Source organism: Danio rerio, chromosome 2 (genome assembly GCF_049306965.1).
Source record: "Danio rerio strain Tuebingen ecotype United States chromosome 2, GRCz12tu, whole genome shotgun sequence".
NCBI classification, from domain to species: Eukaryota; Metazoa; Chordata; class Actinopteri; order Cypriniformes; family Danionidae; genus Danio; species Danio rerio.
Window position 1 is genome coordinate 55104463 of NC_133177.1, and position 24109 is coordinate 55128571.

The window sequence follows — 24109 nt, forward strand, 5'->3', positions numbered from 1 at the left end:
TCACAAACTACTGAGTCAATATATTAGACTGTGTGCTCTAGTATGTCCTTGCTATTAATGATTAGTCAATAAAATAATCATATATGGTCTAATATGTTTGTTTATTTATGTTAAACTGTATCTTTGACAATTAGACTAATGGCAAATTAGTAGTTTTCTGAAACAATTTCTCTTTTACCACTTTCTTTCTAATAAATGATATACAGTGCTCAACATATACACCTCTCTCAAACTTCTCATTTAATTTTGTATTTTCTATAGGAAGCTTTACAATAGTATGTTTGTGCATTTATACTCACCGGCCACTTTATTAGGTACACCTTCCTAGTACCGGGTGAAGCCCCCTTTTGCCTTCAGAACTGCCTTAATCCTTTGTGTCATAGATTCAACAAGGTACTGGAAATATTCCTCAGAGATTTTGCTCCACACTGACATGACAGCATCACACAGCTGCAGATTTGGCAGCTGCACATTCATGGTGAAAATCTCCAGTTCCAACACATCCCTCGGGTGGTCTATTGGATTGAGATCTGCTGACTGTGGAGGCCCTTTGAGTACAGTGAACTCATTGTCATGTTCAAGAAACCAGTCTGAGATGATTCATGCTTTATGAAATGGTGCATTATCCTGCTGAAAGTAGCCATCAGGAGATGGGTACACTGTGGTCATAAAGGGATGGACATGGTCAGCAATACTCAGGTAGGCTGTGGCGTTGACACAATGCTCTGTTGGTACTAATGGGCCCAAAGTGGGCCATTACACCACCACCACCTGCCTGAACCATTGATACCAGGCAGGATGGATCCATGCTTTCATGTTGTTGATGAAATATTCTGACCCTATTATCTGAATGTCGCAGCAGAAATGGAGACTCATCAGATCAAGCAACGTTTCTCCAATCTTTTATCGTCCAGTTTTGGTGAGCCTGTGGCAATTGTAGCCTCAGTTTCCTGTTCTTAGCTGAGTTAAGAGGAGTGGCAGCCGGTGTGGTCTTCTACTGCTGTAGCTCATCTGCCACAAGGTTTTATGTGTTGTGTGTTCAGAGATGCTGTTTCGCAGAACTCAGTTGTAACGAGTGGTTATTTGAGTTACTGTTGCCTTTCTATTAACTGGAACCGGTCTGGTCATTCTCCTCTGATATCAACAAGGCATTTGCGCCCACAGAATTGCCGCTCACTGGATATTTTCTTTTTTCAGACCATTCTTTGTAAACCCTAGAGATGGTTGTGCATAAAAATCCCAGTAGATCAGCAGTTTCTAAAATACTCAGATCAGCCCTTCTGGCACCAACAACCATGCCACATTCAAAGTCACTTAAATCCCCTTTCTTCCCCATTCTGATGCTCGTTTTGAACTGCAGCAAGTCGTCTTGACCAGGCCTATATGCCTAAATGCATTGAGCTGCTGCCATGTGATTGGCTGATTAGAAATTTGCGTTAATAAACAGTGGGACAGGTGTACCTAATAAAGTGAGTGTATGTTAGATTAGTCAGTACTGAAGCCAAATCTGGAGCTAATCTAACTAAATAACGCATGACAACAGTCCAAAATGAGTACACCAAAATGATATGTTAGGGAAAAATATTAAATAAACATTTAAAAAAGCTAAGTTTAAGAGAAGCAAAAACTATATAAAACTTAGTTGAGTAAGTATTTTTTCCAATATTTTGCATGAATTTAAATGTACCATATGTTTATTTTTTAATATGTTTGGTGACTTAAATATTATTTTAATAAATTGCAAAATTATTTTATGTATTTTATGTATGAATGTATCAAATTATTTGACCTATATTTACTGAGAAATGGATGAAAATACTTCATAATTTATGTTGAGCACCATAGTCAGAATTATTGGCCCCCTTTAGATTTTTTTCGTCTTTTTTAAAAATATTTCCCAAATGATGTTTAACAGATTAAGGGAATTTTCACAGTATGTCTATTAATATTGTTTTCCTGTGGAGAAAGTCTTATTTGTTTTATTGCGGCTAGAATAAAAGCAGTTTTTCATTTTTTAAACACCATTTTAAGGTCAAAATTATTAGCCTCTTTAAGCTATATTTTTTCTCGATAGTCGACAGAACAAACCTGTTATACAATAACTTGCCTAATTACCCTAACCTGCCTGGTTAATCTATTTACCCTAGTTAAGCCTTTAAATATCACTTCAAGCTGAATACTAGTATCTTGAAAAATATCTAGTCAAATATTATTCACTGTCATCATGGCAAAGATAAAAGAAATCATTTATTAGAAATTAGTAATTAAAACTATTATGTTTGGAAAAATCTTCTCTTCGTTAAATAGAAATTAGGGGAAAAAATAATCAGTGGGGCTAATAATTCAACTGTATATATTTTAATACAATATATAGGTGATAAACTTGACTGAGCTATTTTGTGCAGCTTTAAACCTAAGAGAGAGAAAAGGGTGGACAAAGTACCATTACAAAACTTGACGTCAAGACAAAGGGAGTTGCGCAACTTGAAGTGAATACGCACAGGAAATGAGTGAGAGCGATATGGGCAAAGTTTACCACTCCTGTCTGATTCATATGGTTATATGTCATAATACATACAGCACCATATATCATAACATTGATTCTAAATAATGTCATTCATGATTGCACGGATTGCATTTATATTAGACCTGTCATTGTTCTCAGACACGCCCAATCACAGAGCAGCGATGATGTCAAAAATGCGTCACTGGAGAGAACTCGCACTGAAATTAGTCAATCTGATGGCTTGATTTGATAGTGAAGACAAGTATTTGCAATATGCTCATTTAGATTTCATTAGAAAAAAGGAAACAATATTGTTCTTTAGAAATATTGCATAGTAAAAAGAAATGAGAGCATACACTTGCATATGTTATATGCAAAGTATCAAAGACTTAGATGATCACTTTTTATTTTAATGCATAACTTACGCATTTATTTTTGTATTCATTCACTCATTCATTTTCTTGTCGGCTTAGTCCCTTTATTAATCCAGGGTCGCCACAGCGGAATGAACCGCCAACTTATCCAGCAAGCTTTTACGCAGCGGATGCCCTTCCAGCCGCAACCCATGTCTGGGAAACATCCACACACACATTCACACACACTCTCATACACTACGGACAATTTAGCCTCCCCAATTCACCTGTACCACATGTCTTTGGACTGTGGGGGACACCGGAGGACCCGGAGGAAACCCATGCGAAGGCAGGGAGAACATGCAAACTCCACATAGAAACGCCAACTGAACCAGCGACCTTCTTGCTGTGAGCGAACGTGCTACCCACTGCCTCGCCTATTTTTGTATTATATTCATTATTTTTTAAAGTCCTCTAGCCTTCTAAATCAATTAGTTTAAACAAATTGTTTTGACTTTCGAAATGTAACACTACAATATATTTCCAGATTTCTTGTTTACATATTTACATCACTGAAGTGCAAATGTTCAGTTATTTATATTTACAGTACTGAAATGCAATTGTCTGAAGTTATTTATATTTTCATATTTACAGCTTTATCTATATTTATATTTCTTACATTACTTTAATGCAAATGTCTATAGTTATTAATATTCCCATAGTTAAGTTTTATACATTTATATATGTATAATTTACATAATATTTTACACCAGAAAATAGTTTTGCTGTTTGTTCAAACTATTTATTTAAAATGAACTTTTAGGGGGGATTTCAATTTGTAAAAAAAAAAAAAAAAGAAACTATTAAGTTAACTTAATTCCTTCATGCCGTCCCAACACAAATCAATTGTGTGAAACCCGGCATTTATTACACTGTATGTTTAAATGTTTACATAACTTTATATTTCTGTAGTGTAGGCAACACTGTATAAAAACATTAACAATGAATACACACACTTAAAAAACGATGTTTGTTTGCTCAAACTTCTCATATTAAATAAGCTGAAACAACACAATTCTTGAGTTTTCTTTAAGACAACTTAATTGTTCAATGTTAAATCCACTTAAATTTGTATAAACTAATAAGTTAAACTAAATAAGTTAAACTAATAAGCACAAATTGATTGTGTGGAGCCCTGCATGTTTTGCAGTGCAGTTACAGTGCATCCGGACAGTATTCATAGGGCTTCACTTTTTTTTCTTTTTGTCTTTATATTTTTAAATTCTACACACAATACCCCAATGTGACAAAGTGAAAAAGATAAATTTTTTTTTAAAAGATTGTTAAAATTGTTGCAAATTAATAAATTTTAATTAAAAAAAAAAAAATGAAAAATCACATGTACATCAGTATTCACAGCCTTTGCTCAATACTACCTTTGGCAGCAATTAAAGCCTCAAGTCTTTCTGAATATGATGCCACAAGCTTGACACACCTGTCTTTAGGGATGTTTGCCCATTCCTCCTTGCAGTACCTCTCAAGCTCTATCAGGTTGGATGGGAAGCGACAGTGTACAGCCATTTTTGGATCTCTTCAGAGATGTTCAACAGGATTTAGGTCTGGGCTCTGGCTGGGCCACTCAAAGACGTTCACCGAGTTGTTGTGAAGACACTCCATTGACATTTTGCCGGTCTGCTTTGGGTCATTGTCTTGCTGTAAGATGAACCGTCGCCGCAGTCTGAGGTCAAGAGCACTCTAAAGCAGGTTTTCATTTAAGATGTCTCTGTACATTGCTGCATTCATAGTCTTCCAGATCCTGCTGCTGAAGAACATCCCCACAGCATGATGCTGCCACCAGCATGCTTCACTGTAGGGATGGTAGGCTGGTGATGAGCGGTGACTGCTTTTCTCAAAACGTCTGGCATTCACTCCAAAGAGTTCAATTTTAGTCTCATCAGACCAGAGAATTTAGTTTCTTATGGTCTGAGAGATGCCTTTTGGCAAATTCCAGACGGGCAGTGGCTTCTGTCTGGCCACTCTACCATACAGGGTTGATTGGTGGATCGCTGCACAGATGGTTGTCCTTCTGTAAGGGTTTTCTCTTTCCACAGAAGAACGCTGGAGCTCAGACAGAGTGACCATCGGGTTATTGATCACCTCCCTGACTAAGGCCCTTCTCCCCCGACCACTTAGTTTAGATGGCCGGCCAGCTCTAGAAAGAGCCCTGGTGGTTGCTAAAATCTTCCACTTTCGGATGATGGAGGCCGCTGTGCTCATTGGAACTTTCAGAGCAGCAGAAATTTTGCTGTAACCTTCCCCAGCCTTGATCCTCGAAAATCCTGTCTCTGAGGTCTACAGACAATTCCTTTGTCTTCTTGCTTGGTTTGTGCTTTGACATGCAATGTTAACCCTGGGACCTTATATAGACAGGTGTATTCCTTTTCAAATCATGTCCAATCAACTGAATATACCACAAGTAAAGTCCATTTAAGCTGTTAAACAGGAAACAGAATGTACCTGAGCTCAATTTAGAGCTTCACAGCAAAGGCTGTGAATACTAGTGATTAACAGTTTTATTGATTCTCAGGCAGGTTTCAGCATGGAGTACAGAATACAACTCTGAAAAGAATCAACTTTTTTTTTTTGCCCTATTATGGACCCACCCCAAACTAATCCCTAACTACTACTTTAAGGTTCCGGCTTGGCTATCAGTAAATACAATTAAGGCCTCTATCTTATATAATAAAGAAAAAATGTAAATAAAATACAATAAAAATTAAATAAAACAAATGAATAGGTAAGTACACTTAATAACATATCAAATTTACACTGTTGATATCAGTATATTTCTCATACATTTATTACTGTTCCATTTCCAAACAGTCTAAGTACTTGGACCATTTTTTTAAGTATAGGTTTAGCTTGTCCATTTGCTTATAAGACAAATAAGACATTTTTTCAGCAAGTTCTACTGCCCATTCTTGGAAGGAAGGGGCCTCCTCTGATTTCCAGCTCCTAAGAATTATTTGTCTGCCAATCAGTAAACTGGTTTGGACCCAAAATTTTATGTTTTTATCTTTTATTTCGTTGTCTTTCCAACTACCTAGTATAAACAGTCTAGGGCATAGTGAAATGCGAAAGTCTAAAACTGAGCAAAAGGCTGTGAATACTGATCTACATGTGATTTTTAAGGTTTTTTATTTTTAATAAATTTGCAACAATTTCAAAAACTTTTTTCACATTGTCATTATAGAGTATTGTGTGCAGAATTATGAGGAAATAAATGAATGTAATCAATTTTGGAAGAAGGCTGTAACATAAAAACATTTGGAAAAAGTGAAGCACTGTACATTCATTTATTCATTCATTCATTCATTTTTCTTAGGCTTAGTCTCTTTATTCATCAGGGATTGCTGCAGCGGAATGAACCACCAACTATTCCAGCGTATGTTTTACACAGTGGATGCCCTTCCAGCTGCAATCCAGTAATGGAAAACACTAGGGATGTAACGGTATTGTAAATACCGTCATACCGCAATATTAATTTTTTTCGATATTACCGTAGTCGCATGACTCGGTAAAACTATAGGTCTTCTGAGAAAATTTGCTCAGGCGAATGAAGCGAACGGGAGGTAGTGGAAACTACAATTCCCATCAGCCCAGGCTTGGCCATAATCCCTTGCGGTCTGTTGTCGCTACAGATCCAGTAATGCGGAAATGGAGTGTGCTGCTAGAAGCGGGGATCAAAAAGAGCTGGAAAACCCTAAAGCGGGTGTTGTCGCCGCGCGTGTACTGAATAGTGGTGTTGTCGCGCGAGTTCTTATCAGCTGTGTTGTCGCGCGCGTACTGAATATCGGTGTTGTCGCGCGAGTTCTTATCAGCTGTGTTGTCGCGCGCGTACTGTAAAGCGGGACGGAGGGTATGTCGCGTCGCGGGGGCACTTTTGATCATTTTGGAAGGGAACTTTCTATCCAAGACTAAAAAGGGCATGTGCACTGCACAGGTTGAGCCCTGTGTGTGCACGTGCCTGCAAGTTGGGGAATACGCCCCCCAATACGATAATAATCAGTCATGGGGACTGCAGAAACACAGCACACTGTTCAGATTGATGCAGACATGAGACCTCTATCTCACTCATGGTTTGTCCTCTCAAGTGGGGGAAAGACAATGCACAACGTTACCCACTGCTGTCAACCTGGGCCAAGTCATATCTCTCTTGTCCCAGAAACCTCAGTCCCAAATGAGAGGGTTTTTTTCTGTTGCAGGGGACATTGTAAATACCCAGAGATACCAGCTTTTACCAGATTATATTTATATGATAATTTTCCTTTAAACCCATCTCTATCTAAGTGAGTGAGTGATTAAATGTTGAATGTGATGAGTTTTCAACAATACTAAATTAAAACTTTATTTTTTTACATGGTTTAATAATTTTTTGTTATTAAAATTGAAGTTCCTGTTTCAAAGCTTACAGATAGATGGCTAATTTGTATGTCATTGACACTTTTGGCACTTTTTTGGAGTATTTTCATAAGTTTTGTTTTTTCCTGTAAATGATTCAAGAAATACCGTACCGTGACATTCATACCGAGGTATTACCGTACCGTGAAATTCTGATACCGTTACATCCCTAGAAAACACCCATACACACTCATTCACACACATACACAATAGCCAATTTAGCTTATTCAATATACATATAGTGTATGTCTTTGGACTGTGGGGGAAACCAGAGCACCCGGAGGTGCCAAAACATGGGTAGAACATGAAAACTCCACACAGAAATGCCTACTGACCCAGCCGTGGCTTGAACCAGCGACCTTCTTGCTGTGAGGCGACCTTGCAAACCACTGAGCCACCGTTCTGCTCACAGTTATATTATTTTTATTAACAGAATATATCCCAATTCATCAGTCCCCATGAAAAGTTATGTCCTCTTGTAGGGCCAAACTGGTTAGATGATCTTGCTTTGGTTTCGGTTTGTTCTTTGCTTGTAGAAACACCAAACCATGGGACTCTTTGCCAGTCCATTTATTACAGCAAAGAAACAAACAGAACTTTCTCATCAACATTAAAATGGTAAATAATACAGTAAGCATCTTACGTTTCTCAAACGTTCTCAGTTCAATGTTCAGCACCCTGAAACGATCAGATTGTCAGAAAAATTGCTTGACCTGCAATCTGAGCATGTCAGGCTCTTTAAATGCACAAATATATTCTTACGCCCTCCAGTGTTCATGAAAAGAATTTCAACTAAATAATAAAAAAAATAATGAAAGCGTCAACTCATCTTTAATCTTCAGCCCAGCCTTCTACTAATGGGCCATTTTGGTAATTAACCAGAAGACAAGCGACTGTGTAAATCTGATTGATGCTCCCAGTAACAAAGAGAGGGATGACTGTATCTAACAGCTTGTGTTGCTTTACCCTGTGCACGAGACCCTCAATGTGGACCCTGAGCTGTATCTCCTCTTCATCAGCTGATATCTGCTCCTCCAACAGGTAAGCTGGTCTGTAGACTTTGCATGGCACACATTCATCAACAAGCAATGAATTGTCGAACATTATTGCCATTTCAGGCTTCAGCAGAGACATAATCCCGGACTGTTTAAAAAGTTCTGTATCACTGACAGAAGCTGCAAAGAGGGATGAGACAAAAGTGACTGCTCCATGCGGAGCCATGCCAATCAATCCCTTAAAGCTGCGGTGGGACTTGTAAGAAAAGTCTTCACTTTTAAACAAGGGAGTTTGGCAACGCAACTCTGTGCAGTGGATCAGCACTCGTGTGTCTGGATAGTCCTGGAACTGATTGGGAAGATGAGCTTTGACTGCCTCTGCAGACATCCAGATGCGGAGAGACCCGAGAACGGTGTATAAAAAATTGGCCCAGGTTGTTATGATTTGGCTCACCGTGGACTCGTGGATGTTGAATCTGTGGCCAAGATCCCGCAGGGTTAAGCCAACCGAGAGGTGTACCATGAAGAGGAAGAACTCATCAATGGGCTGCAGGGACCGGTCCTGTAAAAAACATGCACTGCAGTTATGTACAAATAGTGTGTACTAGGGCTGCACAATATATCCTTTCAGCATCGATATTGCAATGTGATCTAGGGCTGCAACAACGAATCAGTTAAAGCGATTAAAATCGATTACCAAAAACGTTGGCAAAGACTTTCATAATCAATTCATTGAGTTGCGTGACGCAGAGATGTTTAATTATTAAAAAAATTTAGTTGAGTGCAGAGCAGAGTGAACGTATCTGCCTCTCTCATGCACTGATGCCAGCAGAGTTCGGCACCTCATAGATAGGACAAAACAAAAAAACAAGTGGAGGTAACACTAAAGGAAAGATACATGGCAAGGAAGGGAGCAACAGCAGGGTAAATCACAACAAAATCCTGCTTTTGTTCTGTTTTGAAGAGAGGATTGTAATGTACAATGCTGGAGTTGATTAACACGACATGAATGACAGACATGAATAACAGCGTTGCATTCAGATTATCCCCCAGTGGGTGAATTGCAGAACAGGTTTCATAGTTTTAACCGGATGCCAGATCAATTTTACAAGTTTGTAAACGTTTTAGTGTGAAGCATTTGTAAAATATTTATTTTTTAATATTCTCTTGTTGTCCTGTTTAGCAGAACACACCATGGAACAAATATATAATCCTTGAAAATGTACATTTACATTTAGTCATTTAGCAGACGCTTTTATCCAAAGCGACTTACAAATGAGGACAAGGAAGCAATTTACACAACTAAGAGCAACAATGAATAAGTGCTATAGGCAAGTTTCAGGTCTGTAAAGTCTAAGAAGGAAAGTATTAGTAGTAGTAGTATTTTTTATTTATTTATTTTTTTTTTTGGGTACAGTTAGTGTGATATCCAGAAAGGCAATTGCAGATTAGGAAGTGAAGTGGAGACTAAATAGTTGAGTTTTTAGTCGTTTCTTGAAAATAGCGAGTGACTCTGCTGTTCTGATGCAGTTAGGGAGTTCATTCCACCAACTGGGCAGATTGAACGTTCACGTTCGCGAAAGTGATTTCTTCCCTCTTTGGGATGGAACCACGAGGTGACGTTCATTCACAGAACGCAAGTTTCTGGAGGGCACATAGATCTGTAGAAGTGAGAGCAGCTAAGAAGGAGCAAGGCCAGAAGTCACTTTGTAGGCAAACATCAGAGCTTTGAATTTGATGCGAGCGGCAACAGACAGCCAGTGCAAATAAGAAATAAATGCCGACACTTTTTATGTTTAATGAGTTCGGATGATAAGCTAAGAGCATTTATAGGTTACACTTTCAATTTAAAATTCGCAACACGTTTGAAGAAGCCCATTTTAATGCACGAGTTGCTTTTACACAGACTTGTGTTTCAATCACTTCGAAACAGTAAACCATTTTGCTAAATTATTGTTCAATTGTTTCAAAAAGCTTAGATTCTCCCATCACTAGACTAGACTAGGCTTCCACTGCAAATATAAAATGACATTTTGTTCTTCGATTTCTTTATTTACCAATGCACCGTCTGTCATTCCATCTTCATGCTTCATGGTTGCTGCTCTTACTCTGGACACCCGAATCATGTTGTTGGATGCAGGTTCAATGAGCTTCCAGAATGCCATTAAATGGCTGCAAGTTGTGAACCTAAATAAGATGAAGAACATATTGTATATATACAGTTGAAGTCAGAATTATTATCCCCCTTTTGATTTTTTTTTCTCTGTTAAATTATTCCCAAAAGATTTTTAACAGAGCAAGGAAATTTTCACAGTATGTCTGATAATATTTTTTCTTCTAGAGAAAGTCTTATTTCTTTTGTTTAGGTTACAATGAAGGCAGTTATTAATTTTTTTTAAAATCATTTTTGGAACAAAATTATTAGCCCTTTTAAGCAATTTTTTTTTCTCGATAATCTACAGAACAAATCATCATTATACAATAACTTGCTTAATTACCCTAACCTGCCTAGTTACCTTATTAATCCAGTAAAGCCTTTAAATGTCACTTTAAGCTGTAAAGAAGTGTCTTGAAAAATATCTAGCAAAATATTATTTACTGTCATCATGGCAAAGATAAAATAAATCAGTTATTAGAAGGTCAAGGTGCTCCAGGATTGGCCAGCCCAGTCACCAGACATGAACAGTATTAAGCATAAATGGGGCAATGGAGGAGGCTTTAAAGATGAATCTAAATAATCTTGATGAACTCTGGGACTTTACCTATCATATAAGCCACTTCTGATCCCAAATGATCAACTACAGAAGTCAAGTTATTATTTGTTGCCCCTAAAACTTGGATAGGCAACAAGACTTTTGTAGAGTATAACACACTTCACCATAGTATAATTGAAAAACATAATAGTATTTACTGTAAAATATGATTTTTACTGCTTATTATTACATGTGGGTTAAATCTGGTACATAAGGGATTTAAATCATACCGTGTGTAGAACTTGATATCATCGTCAGAAGCAGCAAAACGCCCCAAACAAAATGTTTGACTGACAGACATCTCCTCCACCTGTCTCCTCAGTCGCTCCACCTCTTCACGGAGCTCTTTAACTGGATCCGGTCCATTATCTGCCGTCGTAGTTTCCGGAACTGAACAGTAATCGTGTTCTAGATGGTGGATATCCCCTTGACTGTAAATCTCCTTTATTGTCACAGAATGCTCTGTAAATAATGTGACACAAATGAACAACAAATACATACAAGTTAGAACGACACATATAAACATGTAGAACTTTTTGCACTTTTATTCATTTATTTTCCTTTCGGCTTTGTCTCTTTATTAATTAGGGTCGCCACAGCAGAATGAACTGCCAACTAATCCAGCATGTTTTACACAGCGGATGCCCTTGCTGTCGCAACTCAACCCTTGGAAACACCCATACACTCTTGCATTCACAGTCATACACTATGACCAATTTAGCCTGTTCAATTCACCTGTACCGCATGTGTTTAGACTGTCGGGGAAACCGGAGCACCCGGAGAAAGCCTACGCCAACATGGAGAGAACATGCAAACACCAAACAGAAGAGCCGCAGCCGGGGCTCAAACCAGTAACCTTCTTGCTGTGAGGTGATCGTGCTACCCACTGCTCCACCATGACGTAGCTTTTGCTCTTAACACTACACAAAATAACTTTTATTTTAATTGTCATAAGTAAATATAAATTTTGTAAAATGAAATCATACATATGAAAATTTAGACACAAAAACCTCTAAATGTCATCTGATAGTTTCCTTTAAAATTAGTATTTTTATCAGGTAAGATATCTAATATCTAAAATATCTAATAGATAAACAAAGAAGGTTGGGAAAAAATGTCATTTTTGATGGAAATTTTAGACGGCACTTAGAGGTTTTTGCATCTGAACTCTTCATATATATATATATATATATATATATATATATATATATATATATATATATATATATATATATATATATTAGGGATGTAACGGTATCAGAATTTCACGGTATGGTAATACCTCGGTATGAATGTCACGGTACGGTATTTATTGAATCATTTACAGGAAAAAACAAAACTTATGAAAATACTCCAAAAAAGTGCCAAAAGTGTCAATGACATACAAATTAGCCAGCTATCTGTAAGCTTTGAAACAGGAACTTCAATTTTAATAACAAAAAAATTATTAAACCATGTAAAAAAATTAAGTTTCAATTTAGTATTGTTGAAAACTCATCACATTCAACATTTAATCACTCACTCACTTAGATAGAGATGGGTTTAAAGGAAAATTATCATATAACTATAATCTGGTAAAAGCTGGTATCTCTGGGCATTTACAATGTCCCCAGCAACAGAAAAAACCCCTCTCATTTGGGACTGAGGTTTCTGGGACAGAGAGATATGACTTGGCCCAGGTTGACAGCAGTGGGTAACGTTGTGCATTGTCTTTCCCCCACTTGAGAGGACAAACCATGAGTGAGATAGAGATCTCATGTCTGCATCAATCTGAACAGTGTGCTGTGTCACACCATCCGTCCCGCCCTTCAGTATGCGCGCATTTTTAAAGGGAAAAGCTTTGTTATGGATGTGACACTTTTTCATTATGGATGTGACAGATGTGAATTTGCCATTTGTGGGACTTTGGTAAATCAAACATAAAAATGTGAAAACATTGACATAGACATTTTAAAGTGTTTCTTAAGTACTGTAAAATACTTGCCTACGCAAAAAATCTAGTTTTGCTGTTTTGGTGAAAACCTTTTTTTTTTCATGTCAAGGTTGACATTTGCATGGAATTGCTCATATATATATATATATATATATATATATATATATATATATATATATATATATATACTGTATATGTTTCACCAAGTCAAATTCAAGACTTTTAAAGACTTTTTAAAGACAATCAAGAATGAAACTATAGACTTATATAGGGCTAAACCAGCAATAAAAAAAATCTGCCCGTTCAAATAAACTAATTTTAATTAGTTATTTCTTAGCAACACATTTTAATTACTTAAATGAAAATACTTAAAATAATTACTCATTATTTCAAAAGATCTGCTTGTGTCAAACCAAGCAGACCTTTAATTTTTTCAACATAACATGAATTAAAACTTTGATCAACTAAATCTGTCATAATAGCCGATAAAAATTGAGTTTTGCTAAAAGTTTTATTGAGGTGTAGTGTCGTTGATTGAATGTGTGTTGGATCGACTAGGTATCTGTGCATAAACAAAGGAAAATTAAGACCCATTTATAATGATTTAAGACCTGCAAGACAATATTTCAATGTATTAAAGACTTTTTAAGGCCTAAAATTTAGTTTTTGGAATTTAAGACATTTTAAGACTCTGTGGCCAACCTGGAATACTTTTCTCTGAAATTATATTATTCAGGAAAGTCTGAATGTGTAATATAAAACCATCCTCACCTCAATTGATAAGGTAAAGTTGGCTTTACATTTGCACATTCATTCAATGAGAACTTGTGATATTCTCCCTATTTTGTTTACCATGGTACTTTGAATATTACCATTAGCACTATTAAACTGTAAACAATGTTGTACTTTGATAGTCATTGCCTGCTTATATGACTAATACTCTAAAATGAATATCACTACTTAGAATTTGCTAGCATTACTTTTCTGAAATTATATTATTAAGGAGAAAGTCTGAATGCGTGAATATAAAACCAACTTCACCTCAGTGTTGATAAGTTCTTAATAAATAAAGTGTGAATTGAATACACTTGGAAACAAACCTTAAATTGAATACAAAATTCAAAGAGTTAAGCTCAATTTACCTAAATCTGCGGCCTTCTTTGCTTCAGCATCTGAGTATCCATTCCACTTGAATAATGTGGGAACTGCCCCTTTCCTCAACAAGCGCCTCCCTATGGGATTACGTGGCTGAATCAGATCATCAGTAGTAAAATGTCGACAGCAGACCCTCGTGTGATATGTGATGTTAAGTTTCTCACGTCGAATGTTTTTAATCCATTTTTCACGTATTTCCGTAGACACCGGAAACGTGTGGAAACTCACCGCGGAGTTGAATCTCGATGAAGCTCCACATAACGGCACACAACAATGTTCAGATGAACTACTGTCAATCCGCCGTTGATATTTATACCTTCTGGTAGTCATTGCTATTATAGTTCATTAATAAATTCGCCGTCAAATTGCTGAATGAAAGGGTTTTGCAGCTAGTAGTACACATCTAGAACGCGCTGCACGGGAAATAAACACACCGGCTGAGATTAAACCGGAAATACACCAGCAGCGCTCTTCTTCCTCTCGTGTTGATTGTGGCTACTTTTGGTGCGGTGCTGCCACCACGACTGAACTGGAATGTGGAGTGACAATGAATGGGAAGGAAGGGAAAATACAATGTTGTCTTGACCGTGTTATCAATACAACAGATATATTAGCTAGTGTTTTGATTAAATACCTTTTAAAACCGCCAGAAAATTAACATAATGTCTAACGTCTCGTTCAACCGTTGTAAAGACGACTATTGCAATCGATTCTGTAGTATAAAGTTATCTTTTTTTATTAGAATGGATTATTGTGGTATAACAACTGTTATTCCGGTCTTATTTATATCCTAAACTGTCCTGTCAGTCTAAATCTGTACGTAGTCACCAATATTCTTCAACTGCGTTTGTGAATGTAGGCGTAGTGTGACTATCTTCAAGTTTGCAGCGCCCTCTAGAGGCAAATACTATGTACTGCTCTAAATGTGTTTGTTATGGGTATGGTTTTGCTCCGGTTTGAAGCAAATATTCTGCTTGTTAGTCAATTATTTAATGTCCTTCACAGTAGCGTTGCCATACTACTCACTAATACAGCTAGCCAGGATGCTCTCAATCACTAGGAGTTGCTAAGGATCTTGGATGACAGACCAAACTTTCCTCAGCTTCAGCCGCTGTTGTGCTTTCTTAACCAGATAGGTGGTATTTAATTTCCATGTGAGGTCCTCACTGATGTGGACTCCCAGGAATTTAAAACTGCTCTCTCATTCCACTTCAAGTTGACGAATAAACAGTGGCTGATGAGTTCCCCTCTCCTTCCTCATGTCCACTATTGTCTTGTCCGTGTTGAGGGTGAGGTTGTTGTCCTCCCACCATGTCACTAGACTGACCACCTCCCTCCTGTAAGCTGATTTCCTCCAGTGATATGTCTTGTAACTGCAGTGTTACAGTTACGTTGCGAGTCGACGGTGCTAACCACTGAGCCACCGTGCCACCCCAATGAAGCTTTTTCTGCATATATTTTGTAAAAATGATTATATAAATGATAACATTACTCACATTGCCCCCCCCCCCCCCCCATTTTCTGATAAATACATTTTCATTATTGATATCAGCACCTTTCTGTGTTTGCTTTCTACTACACACGTGAGCTGGCAAAAGTCCTGCAAATGCAAAGTGCTCATGCAGACATTTTAGTATAGTAAAGCTAATCAAACATTGTGCATATCTGGTTACAATACGTTTGCATAATTATATTTCTATTTTAAAATTAAGTAAATTACAACTTGTTTAACAAACAAATGTTTTACATTGTAGATGGGAGTATGCATTTCTGTAACATTTCTGTGAAAAGTGGTGTGAAATGTTTAGCAAAAAACAGATCTTTTGATTTATGTTCAAGTATTTCTTATTCATCATTGTAAATAGAAAAGGTGCATTTACACAAAAAGAAACTTTTTTTTAATTATTGTTAAAAATGATGCAAAATTAATTAAATAAACTGAACGCATTTTGGATATAGCAAAATGCTTTTAAATAGTTCTTGAAGGAACACATTTGACACTGTTAAGGTAGAAAGTGTAGGGCACTCTCAGAAAAAATGGTACAATGTTGTACCTTAACACTTTGTACCTTAACAGTGTCAAATGTGTTCCTTCAAGAACTATTTAAAGGCATTTTACTTCATCCAAAATGCGTCAATTTATTTTCAGTAAATTTAAAACTTCAAATACATTTTTAAACAGTGTTTTTAAGAAAGTTTCTTATTGTCGTTGGTTTTATCTGCGTTCTGAATGATTTTGAGATTCATTCATTCATTTTCTTTTTCGGCTTAGTCCCTTTATTAACCTAGGGTCGCCACAGTGGAATGAACCACCAACTTATCCAGCATATGTTTTATGCAGCGGATTAAAAGGCAGTTCAAGCTGAAAAGAAAATGAATGAAGGAATTAAAATTCAGATTTTGTGAATAATTGTTATTTAAATCGAATAAATGCAGATCGCATTCAGAATCCAACTTATTCTTTTTATTATGAAATAACTTGTTAACGTTACACAATTAATATAATGCTTTAAAGTTTAATCATTTTGTATGTTTAAAAATTGTACTTTTGCAATTCTGCTGTATTTGAACAAAATCTGACATAGGCTACAGAAGTCACATACACTTACCGGCCACTTTATTAGGTGCACCTTCAACTTCAGGTTCGCCTTTACCTTGTGCGTTCAGAGATGCTCTTCTGTATACCTCAGTTGTAATGAGCGCTTATTTGAGTTACTGTTGCCTTTCTATCAGCTGGAACCAGTCTGACCACTCTTCTCTGACCATCAACAAGGGATTTGGGCCCACAGAACTGCCGCTCACTGGATATTTTCTCTTTTTCTGACCAATCTCTGTAAACCCTACAGATGGTTTTGCGTGAAAATGTCAGTATATCAGCAGTTTCTGAAATACAATAGCAGTAATACATGCTGCCATGTAATTGGCTGATTAGAAATTTGTGTCAATAAGCAGTTGGACAGGTGTACCTAATAAAGTGGCCGGTGAGTGTAGATTAATTTTTATTAAAGAAAATATTATATCCATTCTTCTTTCATTTTCTTTTCGGCTTAGTCCCTTTATTAATCCGGGGTCGCCACAGTGGAATAAACCACCAACTTATCCAGCACATGTTTACTTCACTAAAAAAATCTAAATCACTAAAGTGTGCACATACAACAGCCAAGTGAATCGAAGTAGAAGAATGCACGTCATTTAACAAGACGAGGAAATTTTCATTGACGCAGTACAAAATCAACAGTTCAAAGGCAGAATGCCTAAAACATATCAAAATGTAAATGAAGATGACTGGTCTGAAACTATAAAAATAAACAAAAGAGATGTCCGAGTTAAACTTGATACTGGTACAGAATGCAATGTGCTGTCAGAGAGAGATTATAAAGCTCTAAACATCACAGGAAGCCTGCAAAAATATAGTTGCACGTTAGTGGCATACACAGGCCACAAGATGGAGCCATTGGACAAGAAAGCGCTCACTTGTGAGTTCAAGAGACAGATACACTCGCCGGCCACTTTATTAGGTACACCTTACTAGTATCAGGTTGGACCCTTTTTGGCTTCAGAACTGCCTTAATCCTTCATGTCATAGATTTAACAAGGTACTGAAAGTTTTCCTTAGAGATTTTGGTTCACATGACATGATAGCATCACACAGCTGCTGCAGATTTGTCGGCTGCATATCCATGATGCCAATCTCCTGTTCCATCACATCCCAAAGGTGCTCTATTGGATTGAGATCTGCTGACTGTGGAGGCCATTTGAGTACAGTGAACTCATTGTCATGTTCAAGAAACCAGTCTGAGATGACGTGCGCTTTATTACATGGTGTGTTATCCTGCTGAAAGTAGCCATCAGAAAATGGGTACACTGTGGTTATAAAGGGATGGACATGGTCAGCAATACTCAGGTAGGCTGTGATGTTGACACGATGCTCAATTGGTACTAATGGACCCAAAGTGTGTCAAGAAAATATCCCCCACACCATTACACCACCACCAGCCTAAATGGTTGATACCAGGCAGGATGGATCTATGCTTTCATGTTGTTGACCCGACCATCCGAATGTCGCAGCAGAAATCGAGACTCATCAGACCAGGCAACGTTTTTCCAATCTTCTATTTTCTAATGTCTCAGTTTCCTGTTCTTAGCTGACAGGAGTGACACCCAATGTGGTCTTCTGCCATCTGCCTCAAGGTTCGAAATGTTGTGTGTTAAGAGATGCTCTACTGCAGACCTCGATTGTGACGAGTGCTTATTTGAGTTACTGTTGCCTTTCTATCAGCTCCAACCAGTCTGGCCATTCTCCTCTGACCTCTGGCATCAACAAGGCATTTGCGCCCACAGAACTGCCGCTCACTGGATATTTTCTCTTTTCCGCACCATTCTCTGCAAACCCTAGAGATCCCAGTAGATCAGCAGTTTCTGAAATACTCAGATCAGCCCTTCTGGCACCAACAACCATGCCACGTTCAAAGTCACTTAAGCCCTTACTTCCCCATTCTGATGCTCAGCTTGAACTGCTGCAGATCGTCTTGACCGTGCCTAAAAGCACTGAGTTGCTGCCATGTGATTGGCTAATTAGAAATTTGTGTTAAACAGTTGGACAGCTGTATCTAATAAAGTGGCCGGTGAGTGTATAGGATTGTGTTTGAGATCATATAGAATAATGTTCTTTTAAGCAAATGATTTAATTTAGTACCACATTTTACATTAAAACAATTGAATGTTCAGTTAATAAGATCTCCACTTAAGTGTCATACTTAGAGGGAAAGTGTGCTTTATGCATTAGCAATCAGTCGATCACGATGCCAAGGCATTGGTACTCTGTATCGGCCTCAAAAATCAAAAATATTGCTCTATTGTGATCAGTAATTATTGGTTAAAAAAAAAAAAACTAATGCTGATTCTTACAATTGTCATCAGTGCTGAAAAGATTTCTTTCTTGCTTCATAGCATCTTGGAAACTGATTCTTGTCAAATAATCCAAAAATGTAAATGTATCGTCGTTTAGTTGGGAGATTAGAAGTTCTCACCAGTGCAAAGACCAATACCTGGCTCTATTCTGCAGGCATCTGCAGACAGGCTGGTTCCTGCTGCAACCTCATTAGTAATTCCTTTGGAAGGCTGTAAACCAGGTGGTCTGCACGTGTTTTCATCCCGTTTCCTTTTCCTCTTAAATCTAATATTCAGAAAGGAGAGCAAGCGGTCAGTCCAAAATGCTTTAGTTGCTTGGTAGATCACATACAGTTGAAGTCAGAATTATTAGCCCCTTTGTTTATTTTTTTCCCCAATTTCTGTTTAACGGAGAGAAGAGTTTTTTTTTCAACACATTTCTAAACATAATAGTTTTAATAACTCATCTCTAATAACTGATTTATTTTATCTTTGCCATCATGACAGTCAATTATATTTGACTAGATATTTTTAAAGACACTTCTATACAGCTTAAAGTGGCATTTACAGACTTAACTAGGTTGATTAGGTTAACTAGGCAGGTTATGGGGAATTAGGCAAGCCGGTGTATAACGGTGGTTTGATCTGTAGATTATTGGAAAAAAATAGAACTTAAAGGGGCTAATAATTTTGTCCTTAAAATGGTTTAAAAAAATTTATTCTAGCCAAAACAAAACAAATAAGACTTTTTCTAGAAGAAAAAATATTATCAGACATACTGTGAAAATTTCCTTGCTCTGTTAAACAACATTTGGGAAATATTTAAAAAAGAAAAAATAATTCAAAGAGGACTTATAATTCTGACTTCAACTGTAGGTTATAAGTAGGGCCAGACAGAATCTGCGGATATTTTTTGCTATTTCTGCGCAGAAGTTTGTACAAAATTTGCGGATTTATTTGGAATTATTTTGGGAGTATCGTAACTAAAAAGTTAATATATGAAATTAAAAGTAATACCTTTTTAACTTTTATTTAATGTATACAATTAAAATCCAATGAGATTCACTTATTTGGTAAACAAAGCAAGTCTCTCATATAATATATCTACACTCTTAAAAACGTTGAGTTATTTATTTTTATTTATGAATAACTCAACCAGCTGGGTTAAATATTTGGTGCTTTGTTGGGTTATTTTTAACCTTTATTGGGTTATTTATTTAATAACTCAACCAGTTGGGTTAAAAAAATTTAATTTCAACAGTCAACTCATTTAACTGACACAGAACAGCTGTATTTATATGCGAGTGTAATGTTGTTTTTTGCATTACAGTGTTTATTTAAGCTCTAACACAATAACATTGTTGTTGTTTTTTTATCAAATTACCCTCTGTGTCGCGTTTTTTTCTATCCGTTTCACCTGCAATCTTAATTATTAATGATACAAATGTGCGCTTTCTAGCCAATCTATTTAAATGGATAAAAAACATTGTGTCTGGAACTTAAAATGTAATAAAAATACAGCATTTTTAATATTTTTGAAAACTGCATGTTATTTATTTACACAGACATAATTGTAACATTAATAGTAGTACTACACTGTTAAAAAAAATATTATCAATAAGTCCTGACAACATATGTTTTAGGTCATTGTAACTTATTAAACTAAGTTAATCATGTACTAGCTTAATTTTATAACTTACGCAAGCTGTTTTAAGTCAGTTTAACATAAAGGCAAGCAGGTTTTTTTTACAGTGTAGTAATAGTAGCAATAGTAATGTCAGAATGGAAAGAATAACATTTAATCAAAATAACCCAGTTCATTGGGTTAAAATAACCCATAGCTGGAAGGTGCTATAATAACCTATAGTAAAATAACTGAAGCCCTCTGTACTTCATTTTCAGAATATTTATTGTTATAATGGTTTTTTTTTTCCTTTGATGTAAGTCTTTTGTACTGCTCATTGATCCTTGTTGCAGTTGTAACAATTTTAATTTATTTAATTTATTGTAATGGTAAACATACCTTGCGATGCTGATTGTTCCTTGTTTTGTGATGTAAACTTTTTTAGCAAAAAAAAAAAAAAAACTATCGTTTAACATATAGGGTTATATGTTGGGGTATTTTTAACCCAACTATTTTAACTGAGTACTAATAGATAGATATAATAATACTTTACAGACTGTATTGTAAATAAATCATATTAACATTTTCATATTAGAAAATAATTTTACTGACATAATAAAAAAACTGAATAAATCTATAAATTTACAAACATTTACAGTAAATAAATAGACTCAATGATAGGATAAAAAAATCTGTGGATTTCTGCAGATTCTGTGTAGACCTAGTTTATAGCCAATGAAACTAAGTCAAACTATAGTCATATAGCCTAGCATGCCTTCACAAATCAATGCAAACATAAACACTATACAATTTATCAAAACGATGCAACATTACTTGACATGCATTCTTTTCATTTTTACGCATGCATTGTGATCACATTGAACAACTAAATAAGGCTAAAGTGGCAATATTTACCTCTCAAGCTTTGCATTGCCTTTGTTTAATTCACGCTGGGTTGTATGAGAGAACACTGAAGGGGCAAAGTCAGGACTATCATAGTCCAAGGATGCCTCTCCTGTACAAAAAAATATAACATTGATTAAAAAAATTTACTTTAGAGTGCCGAGTTAGCTTACAACAAGCTTAAAACAATAGCTTGCTAACTACCAGCAAAACAACATTCAATTATATTCAACATTAAGTTAGCTAGGTAGCTAACTCTTCTCAAGCTTTTACATTGCTCCCTGTTCTTCTGTCAGATAAGCACACACTTGTCAATGTAAGGCATGTGTATGATTTAGCATGGAGTGAGCTTACCTGATATGAAATGTGCACTGCAGAGTCGAGCATTTTTAATTTTCTCCTCACTCCAGTCGACTCTTTTGATGGCTGCTAGCCAAAGACGTCTGCGGTTAGCATTGAAAGCAGTGTGGGCAGATGGTATACGGTAAAATTTCAGTTTTTTGTTATGGGACAATCGGTTCCGGCATCCAACCGCACAACACGACATGTTTAATGTTTGTTTGTTTATTTTTTTGCAGCCGACATGCGCAGTTGAAGCCGCGTGACCTCATTAATCACGTGGTTCTGGTGATGCGCGAAATTCAGATGAAGGACAGGAAGTAAACCATAGATATATACACTAGATATCGCATAGGGACCCTGAACATGCGTCAATAGCACCGCCACATTGGTACAGTGCTCCCATAGATACATACACTAGATATCGCATAGGGACCCTGAGCATGCGTCAATAGCGCCGCCACATTGGTACAGTGCTCCCAGAATAAATGTCATTCAACTGAACTAGTTAAGACAGTGTTATTACGTGAAGATGCGGGACTTTAGCGCTGTCTGCGGGTGTAGTAACGAGCAAACAAAGAAAACAACGCACAACAGCAGAACATTTCATAGGTAACATTAAGTTTTTACGTTTTTTTTATGTTCTGAACTTTTGTGCTAAACAGGTCACGTTATTGATTATAATAGTCACTACTGCATTCACCATAAGGCAAAGTAGCTCCAATTCGCACTAAATACTCCGCTTATGCTAGTTTTGTTGAATAAAATCAGCAAAAAATGCAAAAAAAAATTACAACGAGATGCTGCACTGCCAGAAACTTGTTATTGTCGGCAGGTGAAGGAGTCGTTCATAACGGAGATTCATTCACAAACGAAATTAAGGCTCTCTCCTTCAGTATGATAAGTACGGAACCCCGGAAGGGACATAGTGGAGGAGAAAAAAAACGGGTGGGTAAAAAAAAAAAAAATGGGTGAAAGAAAAAAAATGGGTGGGAGGAAAATATATATTTCTAAGTTTTTTGCGTTCTCTCGCAAAGGTTTGCGTTCCCTCGCAAAGATGTTTTGCGTTATCTCGCAAAGATGTTTTGCGTTCCCTCGCAAAGATGTTTTGCGTTATCTCGCAAAGATGTTTTGCGTTCCCTCGCAAAGATGTTTTGCGTTCTCTCGCAAAACTGTTTCTCCACAAACACTTCCTGTTCACTGCACTCACGTAAACCCTCCCGTTTTTGCCGAAATTCTCCCGTATTTTACCATTCTACCCCACTTTCTTTACATTACTGTGCGTATGCTACCTATGAACCAGTGAATGCATGTATAAGCACTGACTGACAGACGCGCTTCGTACAATACACTGATCCCAGATCAGCGTCTGTACACGCCATTTACAGAGGAGCGGGTGTATGTTTAAACAGACAAATACACTGAATAATATGAAGTTTCTAAAGTATTGGACTGCTTTCATTATAGATCTGTGCATTCTTACAGAGACACCTCTGTTATCAAACTAAACAAAACATGAGATTCATTTGCTGCGCACTTGTTTGATAACAGAAGTGTCCCTTTAAATGGCGCGTACAGACGCTGATCTGGGATCAGTTTATTGTATGGAGCGCGTCTGTCAGTCAGCGCTTAAACATGCATTCACTGGTTCAAAGGTTGCAAAGTGAAAGGCGACAATCAGCGCACAGTAATGTAAAGAAAGTGGGGTAGAATGGTAAAATATGGGAGAATTTCAGCAAAAACGGGAGGGTTTACGTGAGTGCAGTGAACAGGAAGTGTTTGTGGAGAAACAGTTTTGCGAGAGAACGCAAAACATCTTTGCGAGGGAAGGCAAAACATCTTTGCGAGATAACGCAAAACATCTTTGCGAGAGAACGCAAAACATCTTTGCGAGATAACGCAAAACATCTTTGCGAGAGAACGCAAAACATCTTTGCGAGATAACGCAAAACATCTTTGCGAGAGAACGCAAAACATCTTTGCGAGATAACGCAAAACATCTTTGCGAGAGAACGCAAAACATCTTTGCGAGAGAACGCAAAACATCTTTGCGAGAGAACGCAAAACATCTTTGCGAGATAACGCAAAACATCTTTGCGAGAGAACGCAAAACATCTTTGCGAGATAACGCAAAACATCTTTGCGAGGGAACGCAAAACTTTGCGAGAGAACGCAAAAAACTTAGAAATATATATTT

At 36.9% G+C, this 24109-nt stretch overlaps 1 protein-coding gene across 8 annotated transcripts; it reads right to left on the minus strand.

Moving 5' to 3' along the window:
• Positions 1-7874: 7874 nt before the first annotated feature.
• Positions 7875-22149, minus strand: LOC566646 (uncharacterized). Of its 8 annotated transcripts, none has more exons than XM_073931248.1 (8): positions 21928-22149; positions 21586-21685; positions 19205-19332; positions 16766-16996; positions 14144-14233; positions 11299-11530; positions 10373-10502; positions 7875-8877 (listed from the first exon to the last, which is right to left on the minus strand). In XM_073931248.1, exons 6-8 carry the CDS (start codon positions 11367-11369, stop codon positions 8152-8154), a joined length of 927 nt encoding a protein of 308 aa, XP_073787349.1. In that variant the 5' UTR covers positions 11370-11530; positions 14144-14233; positions 16766-16996; positions 19205-19332; positions 21586-21685; positions 21928-22149; the 3' UTR covers positions 7875-8151. The 8 variants fall into 8 exon arrangements, 7 of the variants coding, with proteins under 7 accessions (XP_073787349.1, XP_073787341.1, XP_073787358.1 ...); XM_073931240.1 differs by having other exon boundaries at positions 14144-15604; XM_073931257.1 differs by lacking the exon at positions 14144-14233.
• Positions 22150-24109: the final 1960 nt, after the last annotated feature.

What these genes read in the sequence shown, in the direction of transcription:
- LOC566646 (XM_689924.10), bottom strand. Translation starts at nt 22,120, where the DNA reads ATGTCGTGTTGTGCGGTTGGATGCCGGAACCGATTGTCCCATAACAAA. An exon ending in CAGTGCACATTTCATATCAG is followed by an intron (nt 21,686 to 21,927) that starts GTAAGCTCACTC and finishes TTTTTTGTACAG; the next exon opens with GAGAGGCATCCTTGGACTAT. An exon ending in GGCAATGCAAAGCTTGAGAG is followed by an intron (nt 19,333 to 21,585) that starts GTAAATATTGCC and finishes TCTGAATATTAG; the next exon opens with ATTTAAGAGGAAAAGGAAAC.